This window comes from Apostichopus japonicus, chromosome 15 (assembly GCF_037975245.1).
Source record: "Apostichopus japonicus isolate 1M-3 chromosome 15, ASM3797524v1, whole genome shotgun sequence".
Taxonomy (NCBI): domain Eukaryota; kingdom Metazoa; phylum Echinodermata; class Holothuroidea; order Aspidochirotida; family Stichopodidae; genus Apostichopus; species Apostichopus japonicus.
In genome coordinates this window covers 9,303,683-9,320,426 of record NC_092575.1, presented here as the reverse complement: position 1 = coordinate 9,320,426, position 16,744 = coordinate 9,303,683, and the positions used below count along the sequence as shown (strand labels likewise).

Genomic DNA, 16,744 nt, shown 5'->3' with positions numbered 1-16,744 from the left:
CCTTGGTCAGGTGTGCTGATCCCCTTGGTAAGGTGTGCTGATCCCCTTTGTCAGGTGTGCCGATCCCCCATGGTAAGGTGTGCTGATTCCCTTGGTCAGGTGTGCTGATCCCCTTGGTCAGGTGTGCTGATCCCCTTGGTCAGGTGTGCCGATCCCCCATGGTAAGGTGTGCTGATTCCCTTTGTGAGGTGTGCTGATTCCCTTGGTCAGGTGTGCTGATCCCCCTTGGTAAGGTGTGCTGATCCCCTTGGTGAGGTGTGCTGACCCCCTTGGTCAGGTGTGCTGATCCCCCTGGGTAAGGTGTGTCGATCCCCTTTGGTCAGGTGTGCTGATCCCCTTTGGTCAGGTGTGCTGATTCCCATGGTCAGGTGTGTCGATCCCCCATGGTAAGGTGTGCTGATTCCCTTGGTCAGGTGTGCTGATTCCCTTGGTCAGGTGTGCTGATCCCCCTTGGTAAGGTGTGTCGATCCCCTTTGGTCAGGTGTGCTGATTCCCTTGGTGAGGTGTGCTGATCCCCCTTGGTCAGGTGTGCTGATCCCCTTGGTCAGTTGTGCTGATCCCCATGGTAAGGTTTGCTGATCCCCTTGGTGAGGTGTGCTGATCCCTTGGTCAGGTGTGCTGATCTCCCTTGGTAAGGTGTGTCGAACCCCTTTGGTCAGGTGTGCTGATTCCCTTGGTGAGGTGTGCTGATCCCCCTTGGTCAGGTGTGTCGATTCCCTTGGTCAGGTGCGCTGATCCCCTTGGTCAGGTGTGCTGATCCCCTTGGTCAGGTGTGCTGATCCCCCTTGGTAAGGTGTGCTGATCCCCTTGGTGAGGTGTGCTGATCCCCTTGGTCAGGTGTGCTGATCCCCCTTGGTAAGGTGTGTCGATCCCCTTTGGTCAGGTGTGCTGATTCCCTTGGTGAGGTGTGCTGATCCCCCTTGGTCAGGTGTGCTGATCCCCTTGGTCAGGTGTGCTGATCCCTTTGGTCAGGTGTGCTGAACCCCCTTGGTAAGGTGTGCTGATCCCCTTGGTGAGGTGTGCTGATCCCCCTTGGTCAGGTGTGCTGATCACCTTGGTGAGGTGTGCTGATCCCCTTGGTCAGGTGTGCTAATCTCCCTTGGTAAGGTGTGTCGATCCCCTTTGGTCAGGTGTGCTGATTCCCTTGGTCAGGTGTGCTGATCCCCCTTGGTCAGGTGTGCTGATCCCCTTGGTCAGGTGTGCTGATCCCCTTGGTAAGGTGTGTTGATCCCCCTGGGTCAGGTGTGCTGATCCCCTTTGGTCAGGTGTGCTGATTCCCTTGGTCAGGTGTGCCGATCCCCCATGGTAAGTGTGCTGATTCCCTTGGTCAGGTGTGCTGATTCCCTTGGTGAGGTGTGCTGATCCCCTTGATAAGGTGTGCTGATCCCCTTTGTAAAGTGTGCTGATACCCCTTGGTAAGGTGTGTTGATCCCCTTTGGTCAGGTGTGTCGATCCCCTTTGGTCAGGTGTGCTGATTCCCTTAGTCAGGTGTGCTGATCCCCCTTGGTCAGGTGTGCTGATCCCCTTGGTCAGGTGTGCTGATCCCCCTTGGTAAGGTGTGCTGATCCCGTTGGTGAGGTGTGCTGATCCCCTTGGTCAGGTGTGCTGATCCCCCTGGGTAAGGTGTGTCGATCCCCTTTGGTCAGGTGTGCTGATCCCCTTTGGTCAGGTGTGCTGATCCCCTTTGGTCAGGTGTGCTGATTCCCATGGTCAGGTGTGCCGATCCCCCATGGTAAGGTGTGCTGATTCCCTTGGTCAGGTGTGCTGATTCCCTTGGTGAGGTGTGCTGATCCCCTTGGTGAGGTGTGCTGATCCCCTTGGTCAGGTGTGCTGATCCCCCTTGGTAAGGTGTGTTGATCCCCCTGGGTCAGGTGTGCTGATCCCCTTTGGTCAGGTGTGCTGATTCCCTTGGTGAGGTGTGCTGATCCCCTTGATAAGGTGTGCTGATCCCCTTGGTAAGGTGTGCTGATCCCCCTTGGTAAAGTGTGCTGATCCCCTTGGCGAGGTGTGCTGATCCCCTTGGTCAGGTGTGCTGATCTCCCTTGGTAAGGTGTGTCGATCCCCTTTGGTCAGGTGTGCTGATTCCCTTGGTCAGGTGTGCTGATGCCCCTTGGTCAGGTGTGCTGATCCCCTTGGTCAGGTGTGCTGATCCCCCTTGGTAAGGTGTGCTGATCCCGTTGGTGAGGTGTGCTGATCCCCTTGGTCAGGTGTGCTGATCCCCCTGGGTAAGGTGTGTCGATCCCCTTTGGTCAGGTGTGCTGATCCCCTTTGGTCAGGTGTGCTGATTCCCATGGTCAGGTGTGCCGATCCCCCATGGTAAGGTGTGCTGATTCCCTTGGTCAGGTGTGCTGATTCCCTTGGTGAGGTGTGCTGATCCCCTTGGTGAGGTGTGCTGATCCCCTTGGTCAGGTGTGCTGATCCCCCTTGGTAAGGTGTGTCGATCCCCTTTGGTCAGGTGTGCTGATTCCCTTGGTGAGGTGTGCTGATCCCCCTTGGTCAGGTGTGCTGATCCCCTTGGTCAGGTGTGCTGATCCCCCATGGTAAGGTGTGCTGATCCCCTTGGTAAGGTGTGTCGATCCCCTTTGGTCAGGTGTGCTGATTCCCTTGGTGAGGTGTGCTGATCCCCCTTGGTCAGGTGTGCTGATTCCCTTGGTCAGGTGTACTGATCCCCTTGGTAAGGTGTGCTGATCCCCCTTTGTAAAGTGTGCTGATCCCCTTGGTGAGGTGTGCTGATCCCCTTGGTCAGGTGTGCTGATCTCCCTTGGTAAGGTGTGTCGATCCCCTTTGGTCAGGTGTGCTGATTCCCTTGGTCAGGTGTGCTGATCCCCCTTGGTCAGGTGTGCTGATCCCCTTGGTCAGGTGTGCTGATCCCCCTTGGTAAGGTGTGCTGATCCCGTTGGTGAGGTGTGCTGATCCCCTTGGTCAGGTGTGCTGATCCCCCTTGGTAAGGTGTGCTGATCCCGTTGGTGAGGTGTGCTGATCCCCTTGGTCAGGTGTGCTGATCCCCCTGGGTAAGGTGTGTCGATCCCCTTTGGTCAGGTGTGCTGATCCCCTTTGGTCAGGTGTGCTGATTCCCATGGTCAGGTGTGCCGATCCCCCATGGTAAGGTGTGCTGATTCCCTTGGTCAGGTGTGCTGATTCCCTTGGTGAGGTGTGCTGATCCCCTTGGTGAGGTGTGCTGATCCCCTTGGTCAGGTGTGCTGATCCCCCTTGGTAAGGTGTGTCGATCCCCTTTGGTCAGGTGTGCTGATTCCCTTGGTAAGGTGTGCTGATCCCCCTTGGTCAGGTGTGCTGATCCCCTTGGTCAGGTGTGCTGATCCCCCATGGTAAGGTGTGCTGATCCCCTTGGTGAGGTGTGCTGATCCCCTTGGTCAGGTGTGCTGATCCCCCTTGGTAAGGTGTGTCGATCCCCTTTGGTCGATGTGCTGATTCCCTTGGTGAGGTGTGCTGATCCCCCTTGGTCAGGTGTGCTGATCCCCTTGGTCAGGTGTGCTGATCCCCTTGGTCAGGTGTGCTGATCCCTTGGTAAGGTGTGCTGATCCCCTTGGTGAGGTGTGCTGATCCCCTTGGTCAGGTGTGCTGATCCCCCTGGGTAAGGTGTGTCGATCCCCTTTGGTCAGGTGTGCTGATCCCCTTTGGTCAGGTGTGCTGATTCCCTTGGTCAGGTGTGCCGATCCCCCATGGTAAGGTGTGCTGATCCCCTTGGTGAGGTGTGCTGATCCCCTTGGTCAGGTGTGCTGATCCCCCTGGGTAAGGTGTGTCGATCCCCTTTGGTCAGGTGTGCTGATCCCCTTTGGTCAGGTGTGCTGATTCCCTTGGTCAGGTGTGCCGATCCCCCATGGTAAGGTGTGCTGATTCCCTTGGTGAGGTGTGCTGATCCCCTTGGTGAGGTGTGCTGATCCCCTTGGTCAGGTGTGCTGATCCCCCTTGGTAAGGTGTGTCGATCCCCTTTGGTCAGGTGTGCTGATTCCCTTGGTAAGGTGTGCTGATCCCCCTTGGTCAGGTGTGCTGATCCCCTTGGTCAGGTGTGCTGATCCCCCATGGTAAGGTGTGCTGATCCCCTTGGTGAGGTGTGCTGATCCCCTTGGTCAGGTGTGCTGATCCCCCTTGGTAAGGTGTGTCGATCCCCTTTGGTCGATGTGCTGATTCCCTTGGTGAGGTGTGCTGATCCCCCTTGGTCAGGTGTGCTGATCCCCTTGGTCAGGTGTGCTGATCCCCTTGGTCAGGTGTGCTGATCCCTTGGTAAGGTGTGCTGATCCCCTTGGTCAGGTGTGCTGATCCCTTTGGTCAGGTGTGCTGATCCCCCTGGGTAAGGTGTGTCGATCCCCTTTGGTCAGGTGTGCTGATCCCCTTTGGTCAGGTGTGCTGATTCCCTTGGTCAGGTGTGCCGATCCCCCATGGTAAGGTGTGCTGATCCCCTTGGTGAGGTGTGCTGATCCCCTTGGTCAGGTGTGCTGATCCCCCTGGGTAAGGTGTGTCGATCCCCTTTGGTCAGGTGTGCTGATCCCCTTTGGTCAGGTGTGCTGATTCCCTTGGTCAGGTGTGCCGATCCCCCATGGTAAGGTGTGCTGATTCCCTTGGTGAGGTGTGCTGATCCCTCTTGATCAGGTGTGCTGATCCCCCTTGGTAAGGTGTGCTGATCCCCTTGGTCAGGTGTGCTGATCCCCTTGGTCAGGTGTGCTGATCCCCCTGGGTAAGGTGTGTCGATCCCCTTTGGTCAGGTGTGCTGATCCCCTTTGGTCAGGTGTGCTGATTCCCTTGGTCAGGTGTGCCGATCCCCCATGGTAAGGTGTGCTGATTCCCTTTGTCAGGTGTGCTGATTCCCTTGGTGAGGTGTGCTGATCCCCTTGGTGAGGTGTGCTGATCCCCTTGGTCAGGTGTGCTGATCCCCCTTGGTAAGGTGTGTCGATCCCCTTTGGTCAGATGTGCTGATTCCCTTGGTGAGGTGTGCTGATCCCCCTTGGTCGGGTGTGCTGATCCCCTTGGTCAGGTGTGCTGATCCCCTTTGGTCAGGTGTGCTGATTCCCTTGGTGAGGTGTGCTGATCCCCTTGATAAGGTGTGCTGATCCCCTTGGTAAGGTGTGCTGATCCCCTTGGTAAGGTGTTTCGATCCCCTTTGGTCAGGTGTGCTGATCCCCTTGCTGAGTTGTGCTGTGTATGTGATGCCTTGCTTGGTAACAGGATGTCTCAAGCAGGGAACATTGGACCAAGCTCATATTTGGTGTGTAGGAGTACCACATTGAGTAGAAGAAGCCTATTGTTTTCAGGGGACGTTATGTTAAGCCTATTGTTTTTGTGGAGGTCAAAGGTCATTTGGAGTAACCAGATGTCAAATTGTGAAACCTTGTAAACACTATATCTCAAGAAGGGAACATTGGAACAATCTCATATTTAGTATGTAGTTGTGACACATTAAGTTCAAGAAGCCTATTGTTTTGGTGTTCTTTGTGGAGGTCATTTGGGGTCCCTAGTGGTCAATTTATGAAAATCTTGTAAACACGATATCTCAAGAAGGGAAGCTTGGAACAATTTCATATTTAGTAAGTAGTAGTGACATTTTAAGTTCAAGCAGCCTAATGTTTTGTGAAGGTCATTTGGGGTCACTAGTGTTCAAATTGTGTGCAAAAAGGTGTACTCTTTGTACATACAGCTTTGTTATTGGAATGGACGATATCACTGTATCATCAGTAATAATATATTTGCTTTTGTTTTTAAAGTTTTCCATTGTATAATGCAATTGTCAAGATTCAGTGCCAAATAAAAACTTCAGGTTTGGATGTATAGTTACTTTGGATTATTGGCTAGCAGTTTAGGAAATTTAACTGTCAGTCTGTCTCCTAGTTAGATTTTTATCAATGACGATCTCAATGCAAATTAACTGTCTAAAACGGTTTGCTATCTGCATGTGCATCATGTACGGGAAGTTTTCATGTGCAGAGATTTTTCACAACCTTCATGGAACATTTACAAACATACAGAGAAAGCAGTCATTTAAAATCATTTAAAATCTAAAATAAATTTTTATTAGAGGGAACGGTTTGAGCTTACAAAGTACATAATGTGTTTTATATGCTGTGTTCATATGTTAATTTATCAACCAATTCAAAAATATATGAACCGTCGGTATCAATACAGCTAGTTTATGCACAGGCAACCTGTGCACAGTAGAGTTTATGAAGGTAGACTGCTAACATTAAGCATTGTTTAAAATGTTTTGTGTTAGAATACCAATACACATTAGGTGGACAAACATCTCCTAAATTATTTCTTAAGGCATTACCTACATACCATCAGTCATAATTCGAAAAATACACAACAAGTGAAGGAGTTTTGAAAAAAGTTTGTTGTTACTACTGCTAGGATTTTTGCAGAGATTTTCACCCAGCACCAGACTTTGCAAGTTGAAGAAAGATGCTCTTTCTACCTTAGATTTTCATTGGGTAAAAGATAGCTTTGATTTAGGCAGTGTATTGAGTATAGCGTTATTTTTCGCGCACCAGTCTGCAGCCAAAAGACAAGGTAAATAATTGGGAAAATGTACGAAGTCTCGCTTATCGACTTGAGTAATAGTTCAAAGTAGCAGTGAGGTACTGTATAGGCTTAGGAGTCCTGCACACCTAGTTACTGTAGAGTATATGCCTAGTAATTGAGAAGCCCTAATGTAACAGAAGCTAAGCTATCTTCATAGGTATATTTGCAGATGTTTAACTCTTTGAGACAATGCAGTAGGTCTAGCTGCTTATTTATGATGTTTTACTTTGTTCAACAATTACTTTTGGTGGAAAAAGTTTAAATTTCATACTGCCCAGAAACATAATTTTCCAATGTGCAATAACGTAGGACCATGCATCTGCCTAAGTGCCTAACCTTTGTTCATAGAAAGTATTGATGTTGTAGATCTATACTATGGAGACTTGAACAGCAATCATACTGCCGAGTGAAGTTTGTGTCTTCGCGAGTATATTATTAGTCACGGTCCCCAAATAGCGAGTACTTTAAAAAAATATTTGTCTAGGGTTGAGAAGAAACCTGTTGTCTTTGGTAGAGATCAATCTGTATGCTGAATACAAGGAAAGTGTCCATATCAGTTATCAGCTGCCAATGTGAATATTGTTTGTCATATCTCAATGCTTTATACTGGACTACTTTGAAGTATGTTGTTTATCCTGGCTATACGCTACAGCCTAGCGTGTAACATACATATAAGAGTATTCATGTAGCATCATCGAAACCACACTGCAGTCTTGCTGTCTGTTTTTTTTATAGTTTTTTGCATGATGTTCTTTGGAATTATAAAGTGTCTTGAAGATGAATAAACATTGCATTAACATTGTCTGTGGCAGACAATACTATTGGCTAGCATTCCAAATTATACATCATCTTTTAAATATAATTCGTTTATTGAAGTTCAGTGTGATCTATGAATCGTTTTTTAAATAGGAAAAGGCTTTGAAAGTAATTAGTGGTAAATTTGTTCAAACCAAGATGTATGTCACATAATCTCATGCCAAACTGTGTCATAGCTAGGGTAAAACTTGGATTTCAGCTTGTACCTTAGCAAAGAGTTAATTTCATGTTTCCCTTTGATGTTTGATTTGCAGGATGAAAGAACTGAATATTAGTGCAAATGATCAGCTGGTGTATTTTGGTCAACTTTTTGGGATGTGTGATCAAGTTTCCTTCACACTCGGTAAGTTAGACAATAATTTTAAAGTCTGTGTTTTAAATTTAAGTCTCATTAAAATCCAAGAGTGCAATAAATTTCATGTATTGAAACTTGCAAAAAAAAATGAAAATTTATTGGCAAATGTTCTTACCAACTCGTCGTCTTTGCTTTCCAATAATTGCTTTCAGATTTCTGCACCTAAACAGAATATGTTTGCACTATTGTGAAACAAATATTGAATGTGTGACTTAAACTGAAATTTCACATTTAATGGCCACGAATGCTGCTCAGTATGGATAACAAAATATTTTTCTTAAAAGGTTACCTTAGTTGTCACTGAAACCTCTAATGCATTGGAATATCCTCTTTATAATGGTTAATGGTAACATAGAAACTTTGTAATTCTCTTGACCCCAAGGCTTGCCAAAGGGCTTTTGCTTTCTTCTTTAAAGCTCCTACCACAAACATACAGAAATGTGGGATAAAAATTCTCCTTATACCTTTTGAGATGTTTGACAATTACAACTTTGTGATGTCACTCACTGCACCATGGGTGCACCAAGTCACTATCAATACTATTATACCATTATCTAACTAATTAATATTAAACAGGGGTATCTGCAAGATTCCAACTTTAACTAAACAGCTGTTAACTTGAGGCCACAGAAACATTGTTACCTAACACTTTCCTCTTAAAGACATGGATCTTTACTTTTCTCTTACTGTAATTCATCATCTGCCAAAGTGTGTACATAGCTCAATAAAACCTTTGTAAGATAAGCACCTGAGACTTTGGAACGGGTTTGGCCATGATTGAATGAAACTCTAATAATGCAGCATTAGATGGAAGTACCACAACAGTTGCTATGTGATGGAAGTAAGTTGCAAGAAGATTTATGGGACAATTAGTCTAGCTTATACTGTTGTGGGTTGATAATCATTTTTTATGATTCGACATCCATCAGAATCTATGTAGTCAAGTTGGCGTGAATGTGTATGTGACACCCTAGCTTGTAAACTCTGTACCTCAAGAAGGAAATATGCAATACTTTGTATTTATGTTGATCATAGTTAGTAGAAGATCCCTTTATCCCTTCAACTGTGTGTCCAATTTAGATCATACTGTATATGCTGATATAACTACATACTGTAGGAAGTAAATGTTCTTTGCAACAACAATTTTACCTCATTAATATTCATCAGTGTATGGGGCTTAATGGAAAATCTTCAAAGAAAGAACACAATATCTCCACAAACACAAGTTGAATCAATGTCATACTTGGTATATATGTTGGTCATGATGAGAGATGATCCCTATTGTTTATAGTGCGGTTATCATGCATAATCTTGAGTGGGCAGGGCTTACCGTCAAATTCTTGAAATGTCAATATCTCTGCAACTGTATGTCCGATTTAGCATATACTATGTATGGTAATGTCATTCTTAGCAGGTAGATGCCCAGTAATGAGTAGATTGTTTGTGGTTTCCATGCCATGAATTGCCAGGGCTTAACATAAAATTTATGTCATGCTGGTACAAAATATGCACATTTTAATGACATTCAATCTCTATGTCATTAATAATCATCAAATGGCAAGAAACGGTTCTAAACACAAGACAACAACCAAATGTTCCATGATTTTCATCCTTGACATATTTGATTTATCACACTAAATTCATACATTGCTTTATATGATGCCCCATTAAGTCAATAGATAATCCCTGTTCATTTTGGTGTGCACAAGTTTATAAATAATAACATGTATGACCTACCACACTATGAATATGTTTGTGCATCGGAACCACTTAACGTTTTTGTTTACTGGTTACACTTCTTATTAGGTCAAGCTGGATATGCTGTATACAAATACGTACCATATGGCCCTGTTAAAGATGTTATACCATATCTCTCAAGACGAGCTTTTGAAAATCGAGGCATGTTACAAGGAGTTACAAAGGAAAGAGAATTGCTTTGGAAGGAACTGAAACGTCGAATCTTGAATGGAGAATTTTCTCATATGCCAGAAGTTGTTTGAGTTCTCCAGGACAGTGTGTTTCATTACATTTCATCTTGTCCAAGTTTCCTTACTCCTTACGATAACAATTTTATAGCAAGGATTGTTGAACTTTTGCATTATAGCTGTAACAAATTTAAGTAAATGATTTGTTGCATATCCTTCAGTATGCTGATTTTGATAAACAAGTTCAGCTGCGCAAACATTATTCAACAAATTGACCCTCAGCATGACAATATATTTAGATCCAAACTTTTAACACAAAAGTTTACCCCATGCATCCTGACATGGCCCTTTGTGGCATTTTTTTCTTATCATCATGCATTTGGGGTTGTATAATTCATATCTATGTATCATAACAAAAAACATAATTTTGTCATTGATTTTCACATTGCTAGATGGATAAACTCAACAAATAATGTACTGCCTTAGGTTTTAGTACTGATCATGATTTCAGTGCAGTGGCAATGCTTTCTTTTAAAGTACAAGGACTGCATTCTTTCAGAATAATGGTAAAATATATTTTGTGTGTGCTTTGAGATAACTCTTATTTGAAGAAGTTTAAAGTGGTAGTTACTATCAAACCAAAAAGCCAGAGTCAAGGTTATTGTTATTGTGTGGTTTTGTCTCCAATAATCTGTGTTTAAAACTCATAATCAATTAATACACAGGCCATGAAACTGAGGCCACTAATAAAATAGCTTGCCTTGGATTTGATTCATGGTAAGAAGCTTATGTAAATAGAAAGTTATTCTACAATAATGTGTGCTGAACATTTTTGCCTCTTTCTTGTGTATAAAGTGCTTCATTGTCATTACATGTACAGTAGCACTCCAGTGAAAGCACTGACTTTAGACTACTTAGGGATAGGTACTTTTATCTTATCAATCGATTCTCTCGGTTTGACGTGCTTGTGAAAATGAAACTGTTAAGAAAGATTACAGAGATAAGAATATGTTTTAAATTATGATACAGGTACAAATTAACTTGATATTTTCTATTAAGACAACCATCAAGAAAAAAGCAAATATCAACTGCATATTTTGTAGCTGTGTGGTTTATCTTATGCAATTATTAGTGTAATTCAGTTGCCATTACGTAACTTGTAACTTCATTTAAATACAGTAGTATGAGGTTGACATTTCTCAGGTACCAGTAATGTATTACCAGTATCTTGGATTCCAGTTATGGTTTTAGTCAACTTCATATAAGAAATCCAGTGTGATGTCTTTGTTTTACTAACCACACCATTTCAATAGAATTTTGATGCAAAGTTTCAAATGTATTCTATTTTATATTTTTATTGTAAATTGTTCATTATTCTCAAAGAGGCAAATATGTGAATATCTATATGAAGCATTGATTCATGTAATGTGTAATGTTTGCTACTGGAGACAACAGTTTGACATCATCCCTAGAAAACTATAAAAATGGATAAAAACAGCTAGTAAATGGGATAAGTCAACAACCACAAGATATATCAATGTTATACTTGGTAGTATATGCCCAGTGATAAGTCAACAACCACAAGATATATCAATGTTATACTTGGTAGGTATATGCCCAGTGATAAGTCAACAACCACAAGATATATCAATGTTATACTTGGTAGGTATATGCCCAGTGATAAGTCAACAACCACAAGATATATCAATGTTATACTTGGTAGGTATATGCCCAGTGATAAGTCAACAACCACAAGATATATCAATGTTATACTTGGTAGGTATATGCCCAGTGATGAGTAGATTGTTTTGGTTCCCATCCATGAATATACTGCTATGGTGATTTTGCTTCATAATAAGCACATTTTCATGACCTATCCAACTTTATGTCATTAATATTCCTTATATTGCAAGAAATAGCTTTTAACCACAAGACAAGAACCGAATGTTCCATGATTTTCATCCCTGGCATATTACGTTTGTCACACTACATTCATACAAACAACTGTGTTGTTTTTGTGTGCATATCATGAATACTCAGTGAAAATAATATTCTTAATCAGATATCTCCAAAATAGTATGTCTAACTAGCTTTATACATGTTCTTGAATAATTCAATGTAAGTATATAGTTACATGGTTATGAGATAAAAAATTTTACCTCATTAATATTCATGCATGTTTCTGGTTTATATTATGTCACAGAATAGACTTTGTCAACATGATATCTGATTCCTGGTACCTTCCTTTTTATGTTGCCACATAATCCCTCTTCATTTTGGTTTGTACAATTTCATGAATATTAACATGTATGACTTACCACACTATGAACTTGTTTAGGCATCGGAACCACTAACCGTTTATGTTTTCTAGTTTAGATTGAGCTGTCAACATTAAAGGTTCATCAAGCCTCATGTGATATTGTAACAATAGACTACAATTTTGCAAAAGGACAACAATGTTGGGTGCTTTTGTTGCAGCTGAAAAAGCATTTGTAATTGTGTTATCAAACAGTAGCTTAATATTAACAATTAGCCAGAACCAATGAGCTGATGTCATCACAGGTTTGGTCCCAAACATTCACACTTGTCACAAACTTCAGGGTCAGTTGATATCAAAACCATACCTGTGGACGGATTATTCAATTTGTTAGACAAGGATATGTGAACATTAGTTATCTGGTAATTCATTCTTTAATGGAGTGTGGTAAATATTGAATAGGCCATTTGAATGGTAAATGACTGATACAGTTTATGTCTGGAAATCCTGGACACTGGTGATAAGAATGGTTGTGTTGGTTAATTGTCATTTTCACCAGTGACAGGTCTTATTATTTAACTGGTGCAACATTTATAGTTTACAAGGATTTACGTTTGTGGGAGGAAAATCAAAATTCATAGAATATTTTCTGAACAACTTCCTGATCATGACAATTAGATTACTCCATTGGTAAATCTGGTAAAATTACCAACAAAATTTTTTATCAGTAATTTACTAAAGCGTTTAACTTTAAGTTGCTATGGGTTTATTCTTTGGGTACATGGATATTTGTTTCTGTTTTGTGGGTGTGTGTAAATTTGAGGTCAAACTTTACCTAAGATGATGGTCATTTCTGATTTATAGTTTTAAAAGTCAATGTCACTCCTCAGTGGTGCTGTGCCAACATTGCTTAATGATAACTGCTGGTTGAAATGAGGTCTTCATTAAATTAAGGTCAAAGGCTTTCTGGGAATATAAAAGCATTTCTGAATACAAAGGTTACTTGTACACTGTGATTCTACATCATAAGTGCACTAGCATACAACATGAAATACACAATGGAGAAGTCTGAAAACTGGCAACGAGATGCAATAATTTTGATCGGAAACAATGAAAATATGAAATGCATCCTACAACATTGCGTTCTAGTATTCATCTTTGATAGTCAGTGTGTATTGTAACATTCATTTTTCTTTGTTATTCTGTATCAGTAATGATTGATTGTATTTCCATTGATTAATTTCCTTCATGCTATACCATTATGCTTTTTGTGTGCTATAATACTATGCATTCTATTTACCATATCACCATGCCTTCATTATCTTGCACCATTTTTCTTAGACATCAGACTATATATCGAGAGTAATATAAAAAAGTAATGAGAAATGTAATGATGCAAAATGTAACTTTGTCAACCAAGACAACTGCAATGTGTGCTCTGAATATTAACTTGAATTAACATAAATACATCTGTTGTAACCAAGGTGTACTATCTATGAGGCTAAAAGAGTTCAGTGAGGTTTAACTTGGAGCAAGTATTGTGACTGATAGTGAAGTAACTACAGATAATGTAATACAGCTAATAATGTAACAAACCAGAACATAAAGTTGGGTTGTGATTCCTTGCTGAATAGCCTATTTTGTGTCAATACAATAAATGTTAGATTATATGGGTGCATAACAAAGCAGATATTGGCCAAATATTGATCAGTACATTTACTTTCTACATCTTTGTTAATTATCGTGATGTAATAAACACAGCAACTTTCTTGAAAAGTACTTTTCTAATATTTGCATTTTTCTATCTTGGTAGCCATTGTCGTAGGGCACAGTTTCAAACTCGAAAAACCTGCATTGACATGTATGTATATGTATGTAATATTAGATCCTCCTGCAAGCAGGAACTCGCGAAGAAGCCTCATTGGCTTATCAAAGCCGCAAGCTGACCGAAGTCAGTCTCTTACATTCATATTTAACGTCCATGATTATGAATTGTTAATTGTCAACAACTCTGTAACTGGACGACATACATTAATCTGGGAGTGACTCGAACCGGGGACCTTATGATTGAAAGGCACCGGCGTTAACCACTGAGCTAACACTCCACAGACATCAGATTGTACCAGATTTGTTACTGATTTGTACCAGTTTGGGCTGGGAAATGAATAAGCCGAATCTTAGCTGATTCAGGAGAATCAGCTAAGAAGTGACTACTGTCCTTACTGCAGTAAGGTTTTGTCGTTAAATGGTGAGGAGGGGGGGGGGGGTGGTGATACAATTGGAATCAGGATATGGATGGATTAATGAAGAAATGGTTTACATTCGATGCTGCTCAAGGAAAGGTGGTAGATGATGAGCTAACACCGGGGAGACCTTCCCCCCTCCCCCCTCCCCATTCAAAGGAAAAAGTTAAAATAGAGGGGGACAGTTCGCTTCCGCCCTTTAATCAAATCCTTTACTCCACTATGGGATGGCCCAAAGGATTGCAGAACGTACACAGTTCGCTGGATAGGGTTTTGTTGAAATCAGAATCGCCATAATAGGCAACTTCAGGGTGAGGGCAGTTGTCTTTTGTTTGTGAATAATTAATTTCGAGATTTCACCCCACCCCCAAACGTGTACTTTTATGGCGTTCACCAAAAGTGGTTCCCTTGCTGAAGACCTGAAGTGTGAACCCTGATACAGTATAGTATATATATATATATATATATATATATATATATATATATATACATATACATTAGTGAGAGAGGAAAAATGGAAACGTCAAATGGAGTTGTCGGTGTATACGGGGTAGGCTGGGGCCCACGCCCCTTCCGAAATCCTCGATTCGTGACTGGCTACCCTGTGTATATATAATAGGGATCAGCGCTGTAATTATGTCGCTGTTCCTCTGTCTATTCCCGGTGTCTTGGCGTTTTTCTTCTGTTCCCTCCTTTTCCCCTATTTCTCTTCTTATTTTTCTTTTTCCTTCCTTCCTCTCCTTCCTCCTCTTTTTCCCCTCTTTTTCACTCTTTATTCCTATCTTTTTTTTTTCTCTCCTCTTTTTCTTACCCGGGGGGGGGTGCTCCCAACGCCCCTAGATACGCGCCTGGGCCAGGGGTTAGTCTAGTTTTACAGTTTGATGGCAATTAAAGTGCATTACCATGGTGGGCACAGTGGATCGGGACACTGTGGATCACCGTGACCAGTGATGCACTGTTTCCCTGTTGATCTTTCGATTTATGCAAATCAGTTGAGGTAAATATCGAAGAAAATGTAAGCATTGAAAGTAGGCTATGGTCTCAATGTTTGATGTTAGGCCTATATTAGTATTCATTGTTGAGTTAAAGTGTGCTTACTGCTATCAATTTTCTTGCTGCCTTTAAGTTAAGATCACTATGAGCTCTCTTATTTTCCCTGATGATCTTTTAATACAGGGGCGTCGGAAGCTATTTGGGATTGGTACTGCAGATCAGAGTGTGGGCATCTATCAAAATTATCGGGGGGACGTTTGGTTGGTCAAACTACGCTACGCGCATGGTTGGCGCGTGGCGCGCCTCCCAGATTTCAGGAAATGACACTTCTCCCTTGTCTGTTTTTGTACTCGATTAATCTTCTGACACACATTTTTGAAGTATGTCTCATTTTGGTTCTTTATTTTTGCCATTTTTGTTTTCTTAGTCCTACTTGTTTTCTTCTTTTTTTTGCGCCGTGAATATCGATCCGGCGTTCAGTTGAGGTACATATCTGTAAAAAAGTTGTATCGTTAAAGTCTCGATGTTTGTTTGCCAAATTTTAGCTTCGACCTATCCAACTTACTGCCCTAAAAGATCAGTGAAAAATAACACCGTTCTATGCAATTTTCATAATAATAATCATTATTATTATTGAGTTATCTGTCGTTAAACATTTTGAGCTGAATAAAATTCGCCAGATTTTGAACGGGTCCGTAGATCAAAAAACAGATCATTCGCAAATAAAATCTCTCTGATGTAGCTTGCGAAATTGTGTAATCTCCTTCCATTGCAAGGAATACACAGTGGTTTCAGACGATTTCTCCGTGATTGGGTCGAAAAAGTGGATGATACTACTGAACGACTGATCCGCTTCCAACCCCAGTCCCCTTGCATCGGGACTGTGACTGTGTGATTTACTGTAAATCTTTTTTTTTTTTAAGGAAAAGTCGCACAGGAAAGAACCTGGGCACGAAACCAAACTACCAAACGACTGATCCGCTCTCAACCCCAGTCCCCTTGCATCGGGACTGTGACTGTGATCATCGTCGGGTGTGCATCACCATTCCCCTCGAACATATCGAAACATGTCATATTTTTTAATAGTAGGCTATGGTTTCATATTTTTTTTACAATAGGCCATATATAGTTGATTTTTATTGATCTTTACAATTTCCATTGTATGTATTCAATAAAGCAATGTTAGCTAAGCTGTCATTCTAATGAATCACTGTACGCCATGAGGTGATTCACTCTGCCCCGGGTAGATGTGGACTCAGCTCAATTACCCCTACTAAATATTTTGAATCGGTAACTTTCTTACAAACCTGAAAATATATTGTTATATTTCAACAAATTCAATAGGCCAGGGTGAAGATATTATAGACATTAAAAAGCACCCTCCTTTGCATTTCATAGGTGTAGTGTTGAAACAATGCTATCTTGTATGTCTATTACTTGTGTCACTTGTATATTAAACACCCCTAGTGTTATTATTAAACACCCCTAGTGTTATTATTAAACACCCCTAATGTATATTAAACACCCCTAGTGTATATTAAACACCCCTAGTGTATATTAAACACCCCTATTGTATATTAAACACCCCTAGTGTATATTAAACACCCCTAGTGTATATTAAACA

General features: G+C 42.0%; 1 protein-coding gene across 1 annotated transcript in view; it reads left to right on the top strand.

Annotated features, from left to right (window-relative positions):
* Positions 1-13,660, top strand: part of LOC139981161 (proline dehydrogenase 1, mitochondrial-like) — a 56,965-nt gene extending 43,305 nt beyond the window's left edge. The window contains exons 10-11 of the mRNA XM_071993353.1: positions 7,602-7,690; positions 9,509-13,660. Coding sequence (XP_071849454.1) covers positions 7,602-7,690; positions 9,509-9,702 — 283 coding nt within the window. The 3' untranslated portion in view covers positions 9,703-13,660. The remainder of the gene's footprint in view (positions 1-7,601; positions 7,691-9,508) is intronic.
* Positions 13,661-16,744: the final 3,084 nt, after the last annotated feature.